We start from the raw sequence: 24,387 nt of genomic DNA on the forward strand, positions 1-24,387 counted from the left end.
ATGACTTCTAGTACTATGTTGGATAGAAATAGTAAAATCTGGCATCCTTATCTTTTCCTAACCTTCAGTTTTTCATGGTCTGAAAGACTTCTTAATCTATTCTCGGGTTAAAGAAATTCAGACATTTGCTACGTAAGAGACCATTTTATTAACCTCATGGCCAATAATACTGGCAGATCAGAAAAGAAAAAGAGGGAGAGGAAAGTATCTGGTGAGCATAATGTATTGTGCTGCATATACTTCTATTTTCCCAAAGGTGTTCAATAGATCACAGAAGAAGGGGAAAAAGAAGGTACTAGCAGAGGCAAAAAGTCTTGATCAGAGTTGACTGAGCATCACTGAATGAAATGGCTTTGCCTTTACTCCCACTAGTGACTTCCCAGGAAGACTCCAGCCCTTCAGCTTTGAGTGCAAGCTTCAAACAACCAAAAAGCTTCAAGCCCAACGCCTTGAAGAAACGGAGAGAGAATTTGAGGACCCACTTCATGTCTCTTCCAGACAGGGTCTTCCTCCGGGGTCCTGGCCCCTGAAGAGCTATGCAAAAAGAACCCTTGCACATCTGTTGAAAGATGGAAAGTTGGTCTAAAAATACAAAAGAAGGAACTGAAACATGTCAGAAAAGGCAGGGCTCGGGACCAAGAAACAAAAAAGAGGAAGATAAAATTTTAGTTTAAAAAAAAGAGGAATGGAAATTGAACTTTTTTACAAAGAAAGTCCAGAAGCTTCCCCCTCTTCCCTGACTGCTCCATCAAAAAAGGGGGAAACAGTCAATGGGAAACAGCGCTGACAAAAAGAAGTGTCTGCACTGTGACAGTTGAGAATTCAAACAATCTGAACTGAAGAGTTGGGCAATTTCTTGACTAAAGGTATGTTGGAGCTGAAAGAGCTTTTCTCAAAAAAGTCCACCCCTCCCGCCTCAGAGAGGAACACAGGCTGAGCGGCCGCTGAGCTCTCTCGGGGTCACAGAGCTATCGAGGGTCGGAGACAGGCCAGAAAGTCATTTCCTGACATCTGCCCTGTGCTCTTTTCAGGGGACTCCCATATCAATAGGATGTATTCATTGCACTGAATTGGCATCTCTCCTTGGAGGTTTCCTCGGTACCGGGTTGACATCCAAGTCCATGGTTCTCAGCGCGCGGTCCCCAGGCAGCGGCAGCACCTGGGAACTTGTCAGAAATTCACATTCTCTGCCCAACCCCAGGCCTATGGAATCAGAAACCACGGGCAGCAGAGGCCAGTCTTAACAAGCCTACCAGAGAGTTCTGATGCACTGAGGTTGGAAGGTTACTAATGCAAGAATATCCCTTGTATGCATTATATTAGCAGGATAATAATGAACATGTACATCAGGATTTACAAAGGAGCTCTTACTCTGCATTTTTTTATCGGTGAGGAAAGGGCGGAGTTCTCTTAATATCTCTGCGAGTAGAAAGTCAGCTACTGATATACCTATTTGATGACCTCCAAGATGAGGTTCAAGGAGGGTAACCAATTGCTGGGATGGTAGGTCTAGAGAGAAAGGGCCGGCACTGCAACTGAGTCTTCTGCCTTGAAAATCAGCATAGTTACCCCCAAGGAACTCCTAGATAAGACTTAGCAATTTGTCACTTGCAGATAAAATAGTGTCAACTAGGGCAACCGTTGAGAGCATTCTCAGAAGCATAGAACGCTAGGTCCATTGTGTCATTGTGCAGACAAGGAAATAATAGTAGGAGCTCCCATTTTGAGGCCTTACGTATGATCTCACCAGGTGGGCCTGGAAGAGCTGCAATCAGAATGTATGCTGTCTGTCTCCAGAGCCTGCCTACCCAGGAAGGTCGCATGGATTGTACTTGGTCATCCAGATCATTAGGGGGCAGCACTGAACCCTTACTTAATGGTCACTGCAGATCTAGTGCGCTTTCTACTACAGAAAATCTCTTTTTCTCCTGACCAATGGTTTTCTAAGGAGCTCCCGGGTGTTTGAGTAGTGAGTCTAAAATCCCTAATTTGAAGACTGCTCAAGCTGATGTGGAATAAGAACCTAATGTCTTCACTTCTGCTCCTAATTAGTAACACACACAATCCCATCCATTTTCCCTTTGGCTCTTTCATCTATACCCACCCTTCCTTTCCCCTCCATTGCCTTCCTTTCAGGTACCTCACACCAGGTAATTCTTGTAATGGCCTCCTAGCTCATCCATTAGTAGGTTTCTTTGGTCTCAGTCTATACTGCCCTCTCCATCAGATTTACCTTATCAAAGCACCAATTCATTTAAGGCAGGCTTGGGATTCAAAATCTTCTTTTCCTCCTCATTGTCTAAGACTCTTGAACTTATCACTCAAGGTCATCCATGACTTCCATGACCCAACCTAGCCTTTTAGCCTTACCCCCAATAAATACAATGGCTTTGGCATATATTAGCCTAGAGAAATTCTGCTAAGTATCTAAAGAGGGCTTGTTTCATTGACAGTTGTCAATACTTCTTTCATTGTTGTTGCATTATTTAAATAGTGAAAAACTGAAATCAATTAATATATCCATCAGCAGGAGAACTTTTATTAAAATTGTGGCTTACTCATGCAATGAAAACTTTCATGAAGTGATTGGGGTTTCATTTCACCAGATGGAAACCTTTTGCAACATGGAAAAAAATTGGCTTGTTTAGTGGAAAGACTAAAAGGTACAAAACTCATATACATATATGAATATGAATTCAATGCCATATAAATAATTAAAAAACCTATAAATCACAATGTTGTGCAACCACCACGCTATCAACTTTCAAACCATTTTCATCACCCCAAAATAAAACCCTGTATCCATTAAGCTGTTGCTCCCCTTTCTCTCCTCCCCCAGCCCCAGCAACCACCAATTTGTTTTCTGACGCTATCTATTCTGGATACTCCATAGAAACAGAGCTACACAATATTCAACTCTTTATGTCTGGTTTCCTTCACTTAGCATGATGTTTTTGAGGCTCACACATTGCTCATGTGTCAGTACATTTCATTTTATGGATAACTGTATGCACAGACCAAAATTTCCTTATCCATTCATCCGGGATGAACATTGGGGTTGTTTTCATCTTTGGGCTATTGTAAATAGTGTTGTTATGAACATTGGTGTAGCCATATTTGATTGTTTTTAGTTTTGGAGGGTACATGTCTAGGACTGGAATTTCAAAGTCATATGATAATTCTATGTTTCTTTTTTTTTCTTAAGGAACTGTCAAACTGTTTTCTAAATCTGATGCACCATTTTACATTCCCACCAGCAACATAGAGAGTTCCTCCATACCCTTGTCAAAACTTATTTTCTTTAAAAAAAAAAAAATTCTAGGTATAAAGTGGTATCTCATTGTGGTTTTGTGTTTCCCCTAATGACAAATGAGGTTGAGTATCTTTTCATGTGCTTCTTGGTCATTTGCATATCTTCTGTGGAGAGATGGGTCTTCAAGTGCTTTGCCCTTTTTGAAATTGGGTTGTTTGCTCTTTTGTTGTTGAGATAGTCTTTATATTGTCTGGACACTAAACCCTTAGCAATTACATGATTTAAAAATATTTTCTTCTCACTTTATTGGTAATGTCTTTTGATGCACAAAGGTCTCTAATTTTAATGTAGTCCAATTTATTTTTTTTTCCTCTTGTTAATCATGCTTTTGATGTCATACCTAAGAATTTATTTCAAATCAAAGGTCGTAAAGATTTACCTCTATGTTTTTTCTAAGAATTTTATTGTTTTAGCTCTTATATTTCCATCATTGATTCATTTTGAGTTAATATTTGTAAATGATGTGAATAATGGGTCCAGCACATGGATATCCAGTTGCCCCAGAACCATTTGTTGAAGAGACTGACTATTCTTTCCCCATTCAATGGTCTTGACATCCTTGTTGAAAGTCAATTGGCAATAGATGTATGAGCTTATTTCTGGTCTCTCAATTCTATTTCATTGATCTATATGTCCATTCTTACTGTAGATTTGTAGTAAGTTTTGAAATCAGGAAGTTCAAGTACTCTGAAGGTTTTTTGTTGTTGTTGTTGCTATTTTTAAGACTTTTGGCTATTCAAGGTTCCATGAAATTTCATATGAATTCAAGGATCAGCTTTTCTATTTCTGCAAAAGATAATTGGAATTTTGATAGGGATTGCATTAAATCTTTGGATAGATTTGGGCAATATTGCCATCTCAACCATTTTAAGTCTTCCAGTATATGAACATGTGCTATTCTTTCAGCTATGTGTTATAGGTTTAGTATACAAGTCTTTCACCTCTTTGATTAAATTCAGTCCTAGTATTTAATTCTTTTAGATGTTATTGTAAATGGAATTAATTTCTTAATTTCCTTTTCCGATTGTTTGTTCCGATTGTTTCCGATCAGTTGTGCACGAGACCACAACTGATTTTTGTGTATTGGTTTTGTTATTGGCAACTTTGCTGAATTTGTTAGTTTTAGTAAGTTTTTGTGGATTCTTGGGGTTTTCTACATATAGGATCATATCATCTGTGAATAGAGATGGTTTTACTTCTTCCTTTCTCGTTTGGATGCCTTGTATTTCCTTCCCTTGCCTGATTGCTCTGGCTAAAACTTCCAGTACAGTGCTGACTAGCTGTGGTGAAAGTGGGCATCTTTATCTTGTTCCTGATCTTAGAATCCTGAAAAGGTTTTCGTCTTTTGCCATTGAATCTGATGCTACCTAAGCGGTTTCACAAATGTCCTTTATCATTTTGAGGAAGGTTCCTCACATTCCTACTTTTTATTTTTTTAAATATATTTTATTGATTTTTTACAGAGAGGAAGGGAGAGAGATAGAGAGCCAGAAACATCAATGAGAGAGAAACATCGATCAGCTGCCTCCTGCACATCTCCCACTGGGGATGTGCCCGCAACCCAAGTACATGCCCTTGACCGGAATCGAACCTGGGACCTTTCAGTCCTCAGGCCGACGCTCTATCCACCGAGCCAAACCGGTCTCGGCAACATTCCTACTTTTTAAAGTGCTTTGGTTATGAAAGGGTATTGGATTTTGTTAAATGCTTCTTCTATGTCAATTGAAATGATCATATTTTTTCCTTCATTCTGTTACTGTTGCGTAATTACATTGTTTGATTTTTGCATATTGAACCACCCTTGAATTCTTTAGATAAATTCCACTTGAGCATAGTGTATAATCCTTTTAATATGCTGTTTGATTCGGTTTGCTAGCATTTTGTTGAGTGTTTTTCATCTGTACTTATAAGGAATATTAGTCTGCAGTTCTCTTTGTCTGGATTTCCTATCATGGTGATGCTGGCTTCATAGAATGAGTTAGAAAATGTACCCTCCTCTTCTATTTTTAGGATGAGTTTGAGAAGGACTGATGTTAACTTTTCTTTAAATGTTTGGTAGAACTCACCAGTAAAGCCACCTGGTCCTGGATGTTTTCCTGTTGGGAGGTTTTTAATTTCTGATTCAATCTCTTTCTTTTTTACAGATTTTTTTCAGATTTTTCTATTTCTTCTTGAGTCAATTTTTGGTAGTTTATTTGTTTCTAGGAATTTGCCATTTTATTTATGTTATTTAATTTGTTGGTAAACATTGTTTGTAGTATTCTCTTATCTTTTTTATTTCTGTAAAGTCAGTAGTAATATCCCCACTTATATCCGAGTTTAATTACTTATATCTTTTCTTTTTTCTTAATGTAGGTAGAGGTTTGTCAACTTTGTTGATCTTATAAAAAAAAAACAATGAACTTTGGCTTTTAGTGTATACTACTTTAGAACATAAACATTATATTTGCATTATAATAAACCTGAGTTGCATTACAAATGAATTGTTCTTCCTAAACCTTTCCTCCCTCCCTCCTTCTACCCCTCCCCCAATTGCATTACAAGGGAATTGTTCTTCCTAAATTTGTCCTTTCCCCATCACCAAATATTTATGGTATCTGCAAAGCCAGCAGCAGTTGGGTACATCTCCAACTAGCCCACCAAGTGCAAGGCCTCAGTCATGTCCTCCAGCTACAATCTCTGCCACATCTAGCTTTGTGGGTTTCTCTCATGACAGCTGTACCCAAATAAAGAGCGCTATTTGGGTTGCTTGCGTTTGGCTACAGCATTGTGCCCCTTCCTGGGACACCTCAGAAGCCTCACTGAAATGGTAGGTGATGTCAGTATCTATGGCCCCCTGTGCCATGTATGAAACCGCATCCTGCAGGCACTCACCCCATCCTCCTCCTACGCACCATGCCTTGAGCGGGAGAAGGGAAAGGAATGGTATGTAATGGTGGTAAGAATGAATTCTAGCTTCTCATTCCCCAAAACAGCCCCAGCCCATTGTTGTCATGTCTAAGTCTAGTTACAGAACAGTTTAAAACATCTGGGCTCTAGAAGAACAAAAGATTCTCTTCCTAGTACAGGGTTCCAGTGGCATCCCCTAAGTCACTTGAGAAGGCTTTTCAGCAAGTGAATGTATTAAAAATCCTGACTTCACCTCTATTTTCCCAAAGTTCATTGGGCCTGAAAGTATAGAAACATCCAATCTGCTATCACTACACTCTAAGTTAAAAAAGATATAAATAACCATTGTTGATAACATTTTTATTTCTATTTTTCATTACATATTCTTGTCTATTTTTGATTCACTTGGAGATGGTGATGAACTTGACCTCTGTTACTTAACACTTCCTTTTCAAAAACCGTTTGAATTTTCTGGGTTTTCTTGCTGTGACTATATGCCCTATTATGTTATTTTATCACATGCAATAATAATAGTGGTAATAACTTATATTATTTTTGTAGTATTCTTTATAATTGTGCTTTTTCTATGGGCATTATATTAGTCTAGATCATTGTTTTAAACCAAAATTGAAGATGTAAAATCCTAGAACTCACTAATCTATTTTAGTAGGTCACAGGAAGTATGCAAACCATAGAAACCACAGTCATCAAAAGTATCTGTATTGAAAAAAAAAGTAAGAATTTATCTTCTAAAGGTGTCAACAAACAAATCATCACAGTAAAGAAGTTACAAGGGGGCATAGAAGTACCCTCAGGCTGTTGTAAACTTGCCTGTCTTCTTGCTGGAGCAGTAATTCTCTCCAACCATGTTCTTTCCCATGTTTTTATTTGATTGAGTACCATCATTCATGGAAGGGCAGAGAGATTCTTAGAACAAACCTAACTTTCAGCTTCAGTGATCTAACCCTCAACTCTTCTGCTACAAATAAACAAGAATTTTAAACTTCCCATGGCCAGTGTAGGTCTGGTTCTTCCCTCTTCTTTGGAGAAGCATGAACTATTTTTATTTCATTGGTTTATGGAAGAATTGAGTGTCTCCTCATCCCTGTCCCAGATCATCCTGAGTTGATCACGGCCATGACTTTCATGTGATCCTGCTTGGTCAGCAGGCAAACCAGAAATAGGAGGCTAGTGACATGCTTTCCCCAAAGTCTGCTCAAAGGGCTACCCTCCTCTCCTAGACTGAGAATTTCAGAAACCATGTGCCACAGGTAGATATGGGAATCTCAAACTTCAGGAAAAGCATCTTTCTTAACTCTTTCCATGTGTATGAAGAATTCTAAGGTATACTTACCTAGGTTCCCAATTTTCTGACTATCTACATGGACCAGGTGAGAACAAATGGACAAAAAAAAAAAAAAGTTTGGCCTGATAGTTGTGTGGTTATTCACCATTCTCCCCCAGATCCACTCTGAGCCCCTGGAGGCAACACTTATGGGCTATATCACCTAGATTCCCCATTTATCCCTCTGCCTGGTGCGTTCAGGCACTTGTAGGCACTGGCAGATCAGAGTAGAAACCAAATGTTAGGGTACTTTCTGCTCCTGCTCTTCTCCTGAGTTGCCAATGTCCTAGTAATGGCTGCATCCTTTGACTTTCAACTCAACTCCAGAATATTGTTTATCCTACAACCCTTCAAGTATAGGCCTAAAAGCTCCACTGCTGCTAGTCACTGGGCACCTTACTACCCTGAGCATTTCTTGCAGGGCAGGCCTATTGGTAACAAGTTCTATCAGTTTTTATGTATTTTGGAATGCCCTGATTTCTCCCTCACTCTTGGACAATTTTGCCAGATATAGCACTACGTTTCTGATGAGGAATCTGCTACTAATCTTAATGAGGATCCTCTGTATGTGATGAGTTATTTCTCCTTGCTGCTTCAAGATTATCTGTGTGTCTTTGTCTCTTAAAAGTTTGATTATAATGTGTCTTGGTGTGAGTCTCTTTGAATTTATCTTATTTAGAGCTTATGAGCTTCTTGGATGTTTATATTCATGTCTTTCTTCAAGTTTGGGAAAATTTCAGCCATTATTTCTTCAAATATTCTCTCTGCTCCTTTCTCTCTCCCTCTTTCCCCCTGGAACTTCCACAGGTTCCTTAACCTCTGTTCACTTTTCTTCAATGTTTTTTCTATTCCTCAGACTCACTAATGTCCATTGTCCTATCTAAAAGTTTGTTGGTTCTTTCTTCTGCCTGCTCAAATCTGTTTTTGAATCCCTATAATTAATTTTTTATTTCGGTTATTATATTTTTCAGCTCCAGAATTTTTTGGTCTTTTTTTTAGGGTTTTCTCTATTTATATTTACATTTTGTTCTTTCATAGTTTTCTTGACTTCCTCCACATCTTCCTTTAGTTTTTGAGCATCTTTAAGACACTATTTTAAAGTCTTTGTCTAGTAAATTTGCATCAGATCTTTTTCAGGAACAGTTTCCGTTGATTTTTTTCCTTCAAATGGATCATACTTTCATGTTTCTTGCATGACTTATGATTTTGCTATTGTTGTTGAAAACTGGGCATTTTATTCTAATAACGTGACAACTCTTCTCCAGGGTTTGATGGTTTTTGTTATATTTTTAAATTGTTGTAAGTTGTGTCTGTGCCAAGGATCAGCCTGAGGTGTGAAATTAAGGTCTTCTTGGGTCTCTTCTGAGCCTGTGCCTCTCCTTGGGTATGTATGGGTCACTTTCTAATGTTCCCCAGAAATGCAGTTGCTTTTAAATGTCCTGGTCTTTAATGACTGGCTTCCAAAAGAGCAAAAAGAGAAAATGGAGAGAAAAATAAAGGGCACTGGCCCTTTAAATCTCCTAAAAGTCACTTCGGCCAGAGGAGGATGGGCTTGCAGCAATGGGGGGAAATGCAACGGCAATGACTGTCTGCCTCTGTGCACCTCTGAGATCAGAATCAGCAGCCAGTGATCCGAGCACAGATTCCCTCATATCTGGAGAGCAGAGTCCAATTTTTGCCCACCCTGGCTCCTGCAAGTTGTGTGCCAAGGCCACCTGGAACATGTGCAAGGCCACCTGGAGCCTGGGTGCGGGAGATGAGCAGCTGCTATTGTGTTAGGAGCTGAAATTGACCAAAGCTAACTGTGATTGACAGTGCAGGTCTACTCCTGAAAGTTATCAGCAGACTCAAGGGTTCCAAAATAGTTAAATCAGACTGATTCTCCCAGGAAAATTGTTGTCTAGGTGGAGAGAGAGATTCCTGGTGCTTCCTCCTCCACCATTTCCCCAGAATCTCAATGATGTTTTCTTTTAACAAAACTTCTGAGTAGTAAGACCTATCACTGAGACCCTTCTTACTAAGGACATCTCTGACACAAAAGACCATGGAGCATTTCCTTTCATGAAAGAGCTCCCTTTTATGAAATTTCTAACCTGATCTTAAATCCGTGATGCCACTGAAACCAGGGCACTTTGCACATAAAACCTCATTATATTTCCTCCACCATCACCAACAGCCCTGGCTAGCATGTATCCTCCTGAAGCTCTCTTTTGCTCGTTTCATGCAAATTATCACTGGCAGGAGAGAGAGTAAAAGATTTCTAGATATAGCGACCCACAAAATAAAGAAGCTCTGAGTCGTTAGACACAGGAGGAGATATACAGGGTGTGTCTGACTGGCTTTCAAGGTTGCATAAGCAAGATTTCAAAATCAATCCTACTCTGGAGACCTCAACCTAGCGGACAGTGTTCCTGGCTAGCAAAGAAGAACTGCATGACTCTTCTTGTTTTCTTCAAATCTTTACCCTTACTCTTGTATCCCCGCCTTCTCCTCTGCAGGAAACTTTATTTCCTACTTCTGCCCACCAAGTTCCTACCTCCAGATCTGCTTGGTTCAGTTGCTGAGAAACCTGATGAACCAGTGCCACTTGGAAGAAGGCAGCCCCTGGTGAGTCGTGCATTTTCCATCACTTTGTGGATCATAGGTTCAGAGCATCTCAGCTCTGAAGATGCAGGGACTGGGAGCATTCTGAGGGTCTGCACAGCCCAGGAACGTGGGGGTGAGAAAGGTGGAAAGAGAGGGGGGAGGGTGGCGTCTGCCCCAGAAATGTTGAGCGAGACCATGGTGACAATGAGGAAGTGCAAAGCAGGGTGAGACCACCCCTCAGGGCCCAGGTGAGTCAGAGAGTGCGCTGGAAAAAACAATCAAGAAAGTGAGGACAGCCAGGCATTTCAACTACTGCTCCTCTTACTCTATCCCTCCCAACTCCCAAGGGCTTTGAAGAGCTGGAACTTTCTACCCAGAATTTTCTCCCCCTCTAGTCCAGGCTCCAAACCAAAATGTGCCTCTTGCCTTAAACCAGGAGGCCCACAGAGGCCAAAGTGAGGGGCTTACTTTTCTGAGAGGCAGCTTTTCATTGGTTTCTAGGTGACATGTCCTGACACTTGACAATGACACCTAGGCCAGTGCATTTCAGCCACCTCGCTAAGTGTCTGCTGCGGTAGGAGCTAAGTGTGCTGGAGTGACAGGAGAAAGGAGGCAGGCAGGCGGCTGGCCTTTGAGAGGCCAGTGCAGGTAAACAGCAAAGTGCAGAGAACACACAGTGGAAGGGGTGGAGGCAAGTCACCCCCTCGTATTCCCTCACCCTGATCTGGATCATCAGAGTGAGGGTCTGGGCTAGATATTTCTAACTGCCAGACTTCCTGTGTGATACTGGAGTGCGGCATCGAGTACCACTGCTTCAGTCCACACTTTCCCATACAAAAGAGGAAACTAAACCCTGATTAAATACAGAACCACCCAAGAACTTGCTGCACTTAGGGGCTTGGGTCCCCAGTATATTCATTTTTATAAGGTCTCGCACTGGATTACCTGGGCATCTTGTCCTCAGTGGAACATTCTGTTTCTCAGTCACTTGCAGCCTGCTAGTTCTGTTAACCACTTACTCCACGGATATTTATTTAGTAGCCACTATGTGCTGGGTTGGGTTCCGGGACACTGTGATACTTCATGGCAAAGCCAAAGATCTCTGCCCTCAGGAGCCTGTGTTCTGGTGGGAGTGTGTGTGTGTGTGTGTGTGTGTGTGTGTGTGTGTAGGGTATGCTTGCTCATGCATGGGTGGACATGTTCATGTGGTGAGTGTGGATTCTAAGGCATGGGAAATACCTAGAAAATCTGTTACCTGTTCTCTACACCCATCTCTGCTCTCAGAGCCTGGAAATGAGATGAAAGCCCTGAGGCCTTTGAAATTGAACAGCCCAGAGTCCCAATTCCAGCTCAGCCACTGCTTGCTTTGTGGGTTTGGGAAAATCATTTAATCCATCCATGCTTGCATTTCTTCACTTGTAAAATGGATAGTTATCTCACACATTTGTTGCAATGAATAAATTTAATTAATGCCTGAAAAGTATTCAGCATAGAACCTGGAGCTTAACAGAGGACTAGCAGGCTGCAAGTGATTACAGTTTTAATTCTTTGGGTGGATGCACTTGATCAGAGATGTTGGGTAGGTGCTGCAGATTTCAAGAATCTGGCTCAGTGATATGAAATGCAAGATCTGTGAAATGTACCAATCACAGGAGGAATTAAAGAATGTATAAACATATAAAAAGATAAGATGTGTATGGAGATACAAACAAATTCAAAGTTACTGCCAGGAAAAAAGAATAGTCTTGAAAATCAAGCCTAATGATGTTTAATGTCATACTTTTTATTGGTGCCTCCGTTAGCCAGGTGCCATCATAAGAGCTTGAGACAGAAACATGATCTAGTTCTTGACCTCAAGGAGCTCACAGTGTGTAGAAGATAAGGTGATATGGGCTTATTTATAGGCATGCAAAAATAAAGGAGGAGGCTTCAGAGAAGGGGAATTTGAGCAGGAGGTAGTGGAGGATGAATGGGAGCTCACCAGCCATTTTAGGCAGAAGGGCCAGTATGTGCAAACCATGGAAGCCTGAAGGAAATGACGAGTTTGGGGAAATGGAGAGAAGAGGGCTATGTCTGGAGCAGAGGGCCTGGAATTTGAGGAGGGATTGGAGGTGGAGCTGAGAAGTGAGTTTAGAAAAAGCGTGATGAGTAGTCTGGGCATGGCCTTTGCAGTCCCATCACATACACATCATAGGGCCACGGGAGGTTTTAAGCTGAGAAGGGCACGATCCAGTTTCAGTTTGAGAGAAGGCAGAGTAAAGGGAGCATGGCCAGGAATAACCTTGAGCAAACGAGAGACCACAACAAAGGCAAGAGTGAGAAGCATCTGAGGCAAGGAAGTGGCCATTGAAAGAGACTCAGAGGGATGAATCTCAGAGGTAGAGGTTTATGAGGGAGAAGTCATGTGGCATCATCATAACAACACAGAGCATGTCTCCACACCAGGTGCTGCACTGAGTCCTTGTCTCCAGTCATCTTCACAGCAGCCCAACCTAGCTAATATTTTATTCATCAAGAAATTGATAGTTGAAGAAGTAATTAGCCCCAAGTTACACAACTTGTTAGTTGGAGGCAGGATTCAAATCTAGGTCTGTCTGACTCACAAGACCTGGTTCCTAAGAACACCCAATTCTGCTTCTTGGGTAGTGTAGTCAAGGACAACAACCAAAGAAGAATCCACAGGTTGGAGCAAGTTTCCAGGGCTGTGCAGTGTGGGCTAAGTGGAATTTGAGGTGCCTGTATGATACCCACTTTGCCCACTGTTGTAGCTCTAATGCCTAAAACAGAGCATGGCTCCTAAGAGGCGCTCAATAGCTAAGTGAATAAGTCCAAGGGGAGATACGCAGTAGACAGTGGAAAATTCCACTCCGAGGGAAAGAAGTTGAAAGATGAGACTGGAAGACAGAGCTTTGGGAAGCACCAGTATTCAGGGGACTTAGAACCCTGAGATTAGGTGACACGATTCAGGAAGAACTCTGGAGCGAGAATGAAGAGGAAAAAGGTGAAGAGGTGAGAGCCAAGAATGGTGCCTGTGGACTCTTACAGTGTGGGCAAGGGGAGGAGACACCAACGAAGAAAATTCACAAGAAGTGGTGAGAGATGAGCTAACGTGTTTTACTGGGAAGGAGTCATCAGAAGGATCGACGGCTCAGTGAGGATGAAACTAAAATGAAGCCAGGGCATTTAAATATCGGGTTGTCATGACAACCTTAACAAGAGTCATTTTGGCAAAATGATGAAGGCAGAAAGTTGAGAAGATTATCAGTTAGAATACTTTTGGCTGCAGGTCACAGAAAAGGCAACTCATCACGGCTTAAACACAGGGCCTCACTTTTCTCAGATAACAAGCATGGGTTTGGGACTTGGGGACTCTGCTTAGATTAACCTCACTTCTCTGGGTCCTTCAGTCTTGGTCTCAAGCACCAACACAAGCTCCAAGAGGGGAAGGTCAGGCTGAGGTTTCTCTTGCACCCTCTTATCAGAGAAGAGTGCTTGCAGGAGCCTTCAGGCAGCGTCTCCTAGATTATCATCCCGGAATGGGTCATCTGCTGAGGAGGGAGAGAGCAAGTGTGCAGCATATTCGCCTTATAATGAGAGTCGGGCTCTCTGGGGTGGCCAGTGGTGTTAGCAAAGAGCGGTTGGGGAAGATGACTAGCTTCTCTACTGGGAATAAAGGGAAGTGGCACACTAGCACGCATGCTTTCAAGGAGATGACTTTGAAGCAAAGGCAAAGACTGGATGCTGCTTAAGGGGCAAGAATACTTTTAAGACGGAGAATGGGAGCAGTTACGTTGTGTTATCATCTTGTTCTCTGCTTGCAGGACGGAGGAGGATGGGAGGCAATGACACGTTGATCCAACTCAGCCACAACATGCTGACCACATCTCATTCTCTGCTTACAACAAACATCCGGGTGGACGGTGCAGACCCCACCACCGTCTTTGACTATGGGGAGGACAGCGCACCCTGCGTGAAAGACGACGTGAAACAGATCGCAGGCAGGCTGCTGCCTCCGCTCTACTCGCTGGTGTTCATCTTCGGGTTTGTGGGCAACCTGCTGGTCGTCCTCATCCTGATCAACTGCAAAAAGCTGAAGAGCATGACTGACATCTACCTGCTCAACCTGGCCCTCTCCGACCTGCTCTTCCTTCTGACGTTCCCCGTGTGGATTCATTCTGCTGCGAATTGGTGGGCCCTGGGGAACGTGATGTGTAAAGTCTTCACAGGGATGTACCACATTGGTTATTTTGGAGGCATCTTCTTCATCATCCTCTTGACCATTGACAGGTACCTGGCGATCGTCCATGCTGTGTTTGCTTTAAAAGCCAGGACGGTCACGTTTGGGGTGGTGACCAGTGGGGTCACCTGGGTGGTGGCCGTGTTCGCCTCTCTCCCAGGAATCATCTTCACCAAATCCCAAGCTGAGGAGTCTGTTTACTCCTGCGGCCCTTACTTCCCAGTCGGCTGGAAGAATTTCCATACGATAATGAGGACCCTCTTGGGCCTGGTCCTGCCCCTGCTGGTCATGGTCATCTGCTACTCGGGAATCCTGAAGACCCTGCTGCGGTGTCGCAACGAGAAGAAGAGGCACAAGGCCGTGAGGCTCATCTTCGTGATCATGATCGTCTACTTCCTTTTCTGGGCTCCCTACAACCTCGTCCTGCTCCTGGACACCTTCCAGGAGTTCTTTGACTTGAGTACCTGCCAGAGGACCAGCCAGCTCGACCAAGCCATGCAGGTGACGGAGACCCTGGGCATGACCCACTGCTGCATCAACCCCATCATCTACGCCTTCGTCGGGGAGAAGTTCAGACGGTACCTCTCCGTGTTCTTCCGAAAGCACATCGCCAAGCACCTCTGCAAACAATGCCCAATTTTCTACCGGGAGACCGCCGATCGCGTGAGCTCCGCCTACACCCCTTCCACGGGAGAGCAGGAAGTCTCAGTGGGTTTGTAAATGAGCAGCAATTTGCTTGTTACTTTCAAGGGAGATAGCCATCTATCTAGGATAATAAGCCTCAGGGGTTTTGAACTATGCCGACCTGCAGATCTCAAAAGTGCGTGCCCAGGAACCTCAGGGTTGCAGGTACCGAGACAGACCTATGTCACTCCTTATACAGCCAATGTGTACTCAGGGCATATTCCAGAAGCGCTGTGGGTAGAGATTGACTGCAGCCAGCTCGTCTCAGTTCCTGGAAAATGCCTCATTGCCGATGCTTACGCTCTTGCCCCCGCCTTCACCATTTCTTCACTCGCTCTGATTCTATTGGTCTCTTTAATCAAGTGCCCAGTGAGACAACTGTGGGTGAAGGAAACGGGTGAGTGGGCTCGACCACGTGCAGGGGGAGGGAGGCGTGAGAATGGCTAGGCCTGGTTGGGGATGCAGGCAAGGGGTTTCCTCGTTCAACCAGGCAGGGAGTGGCCTGGAGCCCCACCTCCCACCTGTATTTGACTTTGAAGGCTTCCCAGGTCCTGAGCTCGGGGACTGTACTCACTTTCTGACAGCTTTGCTTGGGTCCCATGATCCTCTTCTGTGTAAGTGCATGACACATCCTCACTTTATTCTGTTCTATCTCTACCAACCAGGCACCCTTCCTTTGAAATCTGTTAAACCTATTGTCCCACTGCCCCCATGTTTCTTGGGCCACACCGCCCTATATAAAAATGTACACAAATGTTTGTGAAATATGCACCTTCCCTAGTGAGATGAAAAATAAAGCCCTCGCTTGGTCTTGCCAGGGAAAGGGGAGGGTGGGAGGCAATGATTAGGAAAAAGGGTGGGGACCAGTGAGTTCCCCCATCAGGGGTGCAGGGCCATAGCAAGAGTGAGACCACCCCAGGAAGGTTTTCAGCATCATCTGAGGGGGAGGCCAGAAAGGACCCTCAGCACCTCCCGAGGCCTCGCATCGCAGACCTGACGGTGCTGCTTCTGCTGCCTCTGCCTCTCCAGGCCTTCCGGGCGCCCTGGCCCTGTTTCCCCAAAGCCCTTCTCACACCTCCTGCCCGTAGGGCGAGCCTACTCCAAAGGCCAGTTTGTGGAGGGTCCAGGAGAGTAAACCTGGGAGAACCTGAAGGCAACTGTGCAGCAAGGACCCCTCAGTGGGCCGGGAAGAGGGAAGACAGTGGGTGGGAGCCCTGGGCTGGGTCCTCAGGACGGAGAAGGGGCCTGGGCACGGGACAGAGGCCCCTGCACTGCCAATCACACATTAGCCATGTGTCTGTGTCTCCAGACCAGCAGGCAGGGCGGCCTTGATGAAGATGACTTTGTATGGGGGGGGTGGGGGGGAGATACAAATGTTTTCCACAGGGATGGAGGTGGAGTTGGGGGGTGAGATTAACTGGGGAATTTATATGCCTATGCATAGCCCATGGACCCAGACAATAGTGTGGCAAAGGCCTGGGAGGTGCGGGTGCGGGGAGGAGGGGGTCAATGGGGAAAAAAACAACAATAGATTAAAAAAAAAGTTAAAGATGAAAACAGCAACTTGTGAATGTGCTAACCTACATTTTAAGAGTTATTATTGTGCCAAGCCTGAAAGTGTTGTGTTCGTCATGGAGACAATTCTGATTTTGAGCTTACAGTCTTGGACTGCAGCTCAGCAAACACAGCTGTAGGTCAGGGGGGGTGGCGGTCTGCGATCCCCGGGCATCCGACCTAACTAGCATCAGCTGATCCCAGCGCTCCCCGCAGCGGGCAGCCCAGTCCTGTCTTCAATCTCGGACTTGCTGCCAGGCATCTTGTTTTGCAGCAGTTAGTCTAGGAAGGCGTAGATTTAATCACATGTGAATACTTCCGGGCTTTGTCCATGTCCATGTCCGTGTTGATGCTTGGATTGTCCCCTTTGGCCAGTGGGAATTCCTAAATCAAGCTGACCCCTAGGCAAAGCTTTAACCTTCTTTGTAAAGAAGGGGATTCGTTCACCTAAGTCAGCAAAGATCTTGTCTCGGGTGAGCCAGGTTAAGAATGTGTATCCGCGGTACCCGGTGCACGTCTGATCTGATGCAAGAAACACGGGCTTTCGGAACCTGGCTCTCGGGAGCTGGGAGCTACTGTGCTTTTGCTTTCTTGTTTCATGGCTAGAGAAGGTGGGGGGAGGACGGCGTCTTTCTCCTTCCGGTATGTGTATAATCCCAATGAATGCATTCAATTCTGTTTTGGTGATGAAATGTAGGTATTGTTATGACTCTGAAAATGAGTCAATGCTCTAATCATATTGTTTAAAAAAAAACCTGTTGGTTAAAAACTCCCCCATTTCCTCCTCCCCCCCAACTCTGGCAACCACCACTCCCTCCATTTCACCTCTGAGTTTGACTACTTTAAATATCTCCTGTAAGTGGCATCGGGCAGTACCTGTCCTTCTGTGCCTGGCACATTTCACTTAATATAATGTCCTCCGGTTCTCCCATGTTACAGGGCTTTCTTCTCTTCTGAGGCTGAATAATATTCCACTCTGTATATATCACATTTTTCTTTATCCATTTAGCAACATGTGTAAAATTTCAGTTATACAAGATGAGTAAGTTCTAAATGTCTGCTTTACAACATCATGCCTATAAATAACCATCCCGTATTGTACACTAAAAAATCTGTTAAGAGGGTAGGCCTCATGTTAAGGGCTCTTACCACAATAAATTTTTTAAAAAAAACAACTGCCTGCTTTGTTGTTCTGTGGTGTGATGATCGCAACTTTTCCCTCCCTCCCCGTGTGATTACACAAGCCTGTCCTTGCTGTGTGACCTGCAGGCGGGACACCCCCACCCCACCCACAGGTGGCCCAGCCGGTGGAAAGTGAGCAGAAGGGACATGAGCCGTTGTGAACAGTGGCTGGGCTGAGCCTTTAGCTGTCCCTGCTCAGCCACAGACAGGACGTCCCAGACCAGGACTCCTTCCGCCCAAGCATCCTGGGGACCAAACGAGAAGACACAGAGAGCAGAGCACGGCGGCCACACGGCAGCCACACGGCGGCCACACGTCTCGACAGCAAGAGGTCTGTGTTAAGCCCCTGAGCTGTGGGGGTTGTTTGCTAAGCAGCACAAAAGCCAATTAATACGTATGACAGATAGAGGCTTCCTAAATGAAATCCAATGTGACAAACACACCTGGGGATCTACGAGATGCCAGACTGGGTCAAATATGAATGCCTGTGCCCTTTTCATTCTATTTTTTAAAATATGTTTTTTTTTATTTTAGAAAGAGAGGAAAGGAGATGGAGAGAGAGGGAAACATTGATGCGACAGAAACATCGATAGGCTGCCTCCCACACTGGGGATGGAGCCCACAACCTGGGCATGTGCCCTGACTGGGAATGGTGCCTAGGATGACACTCAATCCACTGAGCCACACCGGCCGGGCAATGTCTGTGCCCTTTGACCTCACTGCTGATGGGGGAAGGTGGGGTAGAGAGTGGGGTGATTTATAAATCACAATGCTCGCTGCAGGGCAGAGAGACACGTAGATGTGAACATTTTTGCGAGCCCAGAGGAGGAAGTGACTGACAACGATAGACTTGCATCGCAGTAATAACAGCTACGGCAGGATTTATCACCACCGAGGAGAGTGCAGTGTGAAAGTGCCGACACCTCCATTTCTAGAAGTGGGCACCGCCAGGCTCCTTTCTCCCGGGAGAGCATGTGAGTGGGCTGATGGAGTTCAGCGGATGCCAGGGAAGGACAGCATTCCTCGGGATGGGTATCCTGAGACTTTCAGTGGCACCGGGGGCTTGACACAGCCCTCACCACGCCATCTTCCTGGTGTGGGCAGCTGGAGGCATGTGCGCCCGCAGCCTCCTGGGAAGAAGCCATCCAGACCCCATCTTTCCCCTTGGCTTTCTCCCATTATGAAAACGTCCCTGACACATTGAAGTGGCCTCGGATGAGAGTCCCCAGCAGCAAAGGCCGCCAAGGGGCACCTTGCAGGACAGAAGAGTGTCTGGGCGGGTGACTGGCCTCCGCAAGGCAGCCCGTAATCTCCTGGTTCATAGGTCGATGTTCAATCACAGAACTCAGGGGGGTGGGGGGACCTGGGTGTGGTGAGTGACTGTGGTTGGAAACTTCTTGAGACGCTGCTGCGTTGGCAGCAGGTTTGAACTTGACCCTGGGTGCTCTCACATCCTTGGGATGTCCTTGCTGCCCCAGTGCCACGCCCTGTCTCCCCTGCCACTTCTCTCCAGCGCCCTCTGCCCTTGCTCAGCTGGTCTGCTGCCTAGTGGACGCCCCTTCAAGAATGTGGGGCCCATCGCTTCTATAGCAGAAAAAGGGTCAGTGACCTTAAGGTTAGTGAAGGCCGTGGAGTCTGTTGATGGCTTCCAGGACTGGGGCTTTCTGTAGGAGCCAGTTAATAAACATTCTTGTTGCCCTAACCGGTTTGGCTCAGTGGATAGAGCATCGGCCTGCGTACTGAAGGGTCCCAGGTCCGATTCCGGTCAAGGGCATTTACCTTGGTTGCGGGCGAATCCCCAGTGGGGAGTGTGCAGGAGGCAGCTGATTGATGTTTCTCTCTCATCGATGTTTCTAACTCTCTATCCCTCTCCCTTCCTCTCTGTAAAAAAAAAATCAATAAAATATATTTAATAAAATAAATAAACATTCTTGTCACTCAAAAAAAAAAAAAAGAAAATGCGGGACTGGCCTCCCCTTCTGACAACCCCCATTCCTCATACGATTCTCTGGGAGCCCCCTCCTTGGTTCCCCTCGCTCCTCCCCATCAATAACCCACTTCTACAACCCTTTTCTGCCACCAGTTTTCTCCTTATAGGGACAGGAGTGGGAGGGTTGACATGGTGGGTGGGGAGGGGGGCACCTAGGGCTGGTTCTGTCACTCAGCCCTGGGGAAGGTGTGTGACCAGGTGTCAGTGGTTTTCTTAGAACTGCAGGGTACTTAACACCTTCTCACCCTCAGCCTCAGGGTATGGCTGCCAGTTCTGGGGCAATGGGCAAAGTCCCACCGAATATCCTGTTATGCACAGAGTTGCCTAGAGAGCAGATCACAGCGAGCCTACTATGCTCCTGAATCGGTACATTAGACTTGTGTCACTGCACCTAAGGTCGCATCCGCCCCAGGTCTGGTCAGTGATTTGAAAAAAATACCCCAAATCCAAGAGCAGACTTTTCAGGGGAGTTAGGGGGTTTCCACCTTGTCTAACCAAGGGGTGAGGTGGACAGTCTGCACCTGCCTATGTGGCTTGATGATTTACCAGGGCATCGGGGGCGTGGGGCGTGGGCTGGAGGACGGGGTTATCCTGGAAAGGGTCTGGAGGACAGACAGTGGGAATAGAGGACAGCAAGGTGACCTCCCAACCCTCTTCAGGACAGGCGTCTGAGGCAGAGGGTAAAGGGCGACGGGAGTCACACGACGCCAGCATCATTGCTGAGGCGCACCAGTGACACAGTGTGGCCCTGGCTGGGGTGTGTGTCTGTGCATGTTGGGGGGGGGGGTCTCCCTTTTTCTTCGAGGACTAGAGGGACTCTGGCTCTCTTGGTGAAGGTGGCTTCAGGGACACCCGGGGTGTCTTCCTTGGTGGGGAGACCAGAGACCGACAGCAACATCCAAACAAGCTGTCCATACCGGTGACCAGTGGAAACGCCCAGCTGTCTACTTACGGGGCTCTGTTGGACAAAAGAAGCCGACAGGAAGGAGGCCAGAGTCTGGGATCCAGTTACAGGAGGTCAAAGGACAGGCACATCAAATCCCTGACGATAGAAGTCAGAGTGCCCTGGTCTCCGGGCCGGGCACAAGGGCGCCTTCGGGGTGACGGGGCCATTTCCTGTCATCTCGATCTGGGTGGTGGTTGCGTGGTGCCTCTCCCAGCTGTCCGCCTAGGGCTAGTGCGCTAGGCCGCATGTAAGTTCCACCTCAATAAAAATAACAGCTAAAGAACTATATAAGACATTTAATAATGTGAGCCAGTGCCTACAAAGTCATCTTTAGTCTGATAAGAAAAAGAGCAGCACCCGGAACTGGTACACACGGGAGGGCAATTAACCAAAAAGTACATGTAAGAAAAGGTCTGGATTAAAACACAACGTATGTTGCGAGGGACTGTTTTGAGATTGTGAGAACATGCCTAATTTCCTCCCACTTTCCATTTTCCTGTTTTTCCCAACTTCATACAATGAGCATGTGTTGGCTTTATAATTAGACATTTGTTTAAAAAAACTAAAGGATGCGTTTGCTATTTTCACAGCCTATCTCAGTGTTGACTGGCATTGACCTACAGTCCATTTGAGCCCCAGGTATGTCCATGTGAGCTGCTTGTGGCAGGTTTGAGCTCCCTGTGCTCAAGCAGGTGGCCCCTCAAGCCCCAGGAGAAGACCGGATGTTCTCCTCATCCTGTGGACGATGCTCGGAGTTACATGGTCCAGAGATGGCCTGGGTACGGAGCGTGAAGGAACCCTTGGAACTTGGGGGCAATGACCAGATGTAGAGCAGCTGTTTAAGGACTGGCCTGAGACACCCTCCAATACGGACATCATACGGAGGCGAGTGGCAGAGCAGTCAAAAGACCGTTTCTGGTGGGAAGTCTGAATGCCATGCCTCTGAGGATGGGAGCCCTGGAGAGTGGGAGGGGCCAAGTGAAAAGGGAAGCAGAGACCAGGAAACGAAGTCACAGGATACACTGCTCATTTGTTGTCTGTTGTGTCCAGAACAGTGTTTCGCTGATGAAATGCTGAAGAAGTTCCCTTCCCACTGGTTCTCACTCCCTTGTGCATCTTGGGACGGACCCCCTATCGCAGGAGCTGACCTGAACTCACCTCTGGGCCCAGAAACCTGGGAGGGCATCAGGCACCCTGCTAAGCTGTGATTCCTTGTCTCCGCCTTATTCCCATTTAATGTGTATTTTCCAAACCAACGTGGCCCGGAGTCATTCACTATTTAAGTGGGGAGCTGCCTTCCGGGCCCCCAGGCCTAAGACATCACTGGACAGATGAGGAAATGGAAGCCTAGAGAGGAAGTCTCTTGGCCGAGAGCACAGGGTGAGTGGGCACCACAGTGTGGGCGAGGGAGCCTGCTCCTTGCTCCACACTGCCCTCTAGGGGTGAGCACGCCGTCAGGTCCTCAGCCACCCCAGTGACCGACACAGAGCAAAGCCCCAGCTCCATGTGAGAAAGTCTGAAACAACCACTGTCTCCTGCAGAAACGTAGGTTTGTCCAGCAGCATCTGAGATCCTCGCCAGTGTATTAGCAGGAAACACCAGAACCAAAGCTGCACCTGCCTTCATTGACATTTTACATCCATTTCTTTGCTACCCGTTTTGTGAACTCTTTCTAAAGCACCGTTATAGTTCACTGCTTAACTAACCCACAGAGGACAGGCTCTATACTCGTCACATCATTTGATATCCCCTCCCCCACACCCGGCACAGAATAAGCACAATAGAAGCGATAGACATTAACATTACTATCCTAAGCCCTGCTGAGAAACCACAGGCCACCTAGAATATTCCCTCCCTGGTTTAATTCACGTCCCCACCCCGCTCCTTTGGCAGCCAGTAGCTCGTTCTCTGTGTCTATGGGTCTGTGTATCACTCGATCTTGACCACAGGCCTATCGAGTAGGTTTGTGTGTTTGATTTGTTGCCCCATTTCCCAGATAAGAAAACTGAGGCCTGGAGAGTTTCCGTAACTTGCTCAGGTCGCACAGTAAATAGCGACGCTGGGGTTGAAATCCAGCAACATGACTGCAGGGTGCGGCTCCGAGTCGTTGCCTCTTGAATGCCACACAGGATGAACGGGGGGACATTTTTCTTATGGCTCCCTGTCCTGGTTAGGGTGACCAGCCATTGGGCTCTGTGGTCACACAAACATATGTGCCCACCCGGGGCGGTTCTGGATTGCGGGGCTAACCCTGTGCTTTCCCGGCTTCCCCTGGTCTCCAGGCACCAGGCGTCAGCTTCACTCTTTCAACTTCTCATTTGCTGACACTAAGCAGCTCTAAACTAGTACAAGGACCCCAGAGAACCATCTATCTATCTATCTATCTATCTATCATCTATCTTTATTGATTTCAGAGAGGAAAGAAGAGGGAGGGAGAGAGAGAGAAACGTCAATGATGAGAGAGAATCATTGATTGGCTGCCTCCCGCACACCCCACCTTTGGGGATCAAGCCTGCAACCCAGCATGACTGGGAATCGAACCGTAATCTCCTGGTTCATAGGTCGATGCTCAATCACTGAGCCAAGCCAGGCGGGCAACAATTGAGGTTCTTAGATAAGTCACCTACCACCAAGAAAGCTTGATGTGACTGCCTAGTATTGTCATCTAGTCCTGAATTCGACCCTATTCTTCTGGCATTTGTTGCCCATTTCATGTTGAAAAGTTCTCACAGCTCCAGATAGACCGTATTCTGGGAGTGGGAACTCTGCCACCGCTATACCTGGCACAGTACACGCACCCACCAATGCCCGAGGGGCTGGAGAGCTGCAAACAGTGAAGCGGTAGAGTGAAAACTCGTACTGACGTGCCCCACGTTGATTTTCTGGCAGGGCTCTGACATGCTGTAGTCAATGTAATCGAATGTGGTTGCCACTTGATCCATTCCCTGGAGTGGGCACCATTCCCCAACGTGAGGCACCACATTGACTACAACGGAAGCCCACTCCAGGGAATGGCAGCTTCGGCGTAGATTGCAAGGCAGTGTTGGACTGATGGTGCCCGACTCCGTTTCTTGACATTGTTATTAAAGTTTCAGCCACTCCATGTGGCTATGGGTCCTTTCATGAGTTTCCCCAACAGAGCGAGTAAGCAAGGAAGCCAGAGGCAAGCCTTCCCTTTATTTCCAGAGTTCATTCTGTGCCCCCGTCCCCCAAAAAGGAGCTCAGTTAAATGTAGAAATTTATATATCAATGTTAGGGCCCCATTCATGTGTAAAAGCGTTTGCAGTCACGGTGGGCCCCTCAGTAACCTTCTGGGGCTTGATCAGCTATCACTGCTTCTGTATCCACAGGGCTGAGCACGATGGATCAAGTGCCAACCACGATGGATCAAGTGCCAACCACGATGGATCAAGTGGCAACCACATTCGATTACATTGACTACAGCATGTCAGAGCCCTGCCAGAAAATCAACGTGAGGCACATCGCGGCCCAGCTGCTGCCTCCGCTCTACTCGCTGGTGTTCATCTTCGGGTTTGTGGGCAACCTGCTGGTCGTCTCTAGATACCCGAGAGAAAGGCGGACAGCGGGGTTCGCTCACAGGTGAGCCTACCGTTAAAATGCGTTAGGTAACCAGTTGTTTTCGTTCACAGAGAAAACCCGT

General features: G+C 46.1%; 1 protein-coding gene across 1 annotated transcript; it reads left to right on the top strand.

Moving 5' to 3' along the window:
* Nucleotides 1-9,953: 9,953 nt before the first annotated feature.
* CCR2 (C-C motif chemokine receptor 2) lies at nucleotides 9,954-16,391 on the top strand. The gene is made up of 2 exons (XM_070391075.1): nucleotides 9,954-10,154; nucleotides 13,955-16,391. Exon 2 carries the CDS (start codon nucleotides 13,966-13,968, stop codon nucleotides 15,088-15,090), a length of 1,125 nt encoding a protein of 374 aa, XP_070247176.1. The 5' UTR covers nucleotides 9,954-10,154; nucleotides 13,955-13,965; the 3' UTR covers nucleotides 15,091-16,391.
* The last annotated feature ends 7,996 nt before the right edge of the window (nucleotides 16,392-24,387 follow it).

This window comes from Myotis yumanensis, unplaced genomic scaffold (assembly GCF_028538775.1).
Source record: "Myotis yumanensis isolate MYYU_CA2020_CCGP unplaced genomic scaffold, mMyoYum1.0.hap1 SCAF_14, whole genome shotgun sequence".
Lineage (NCBI taxonomy): Eukaryota > Metazoa > Chordata > Mammalia > Chiroptera > Vespertilionidae > Myotis > Myotis yumanensis.

Coding starts and splice junctions, on each gene's coding strand:
- CCR2 (XM_070391075.1), top strand. CDS start 13,966: ATGGGAGGCAATGACACGTTGATCCAACTCAGCCACAACATGCTGACC.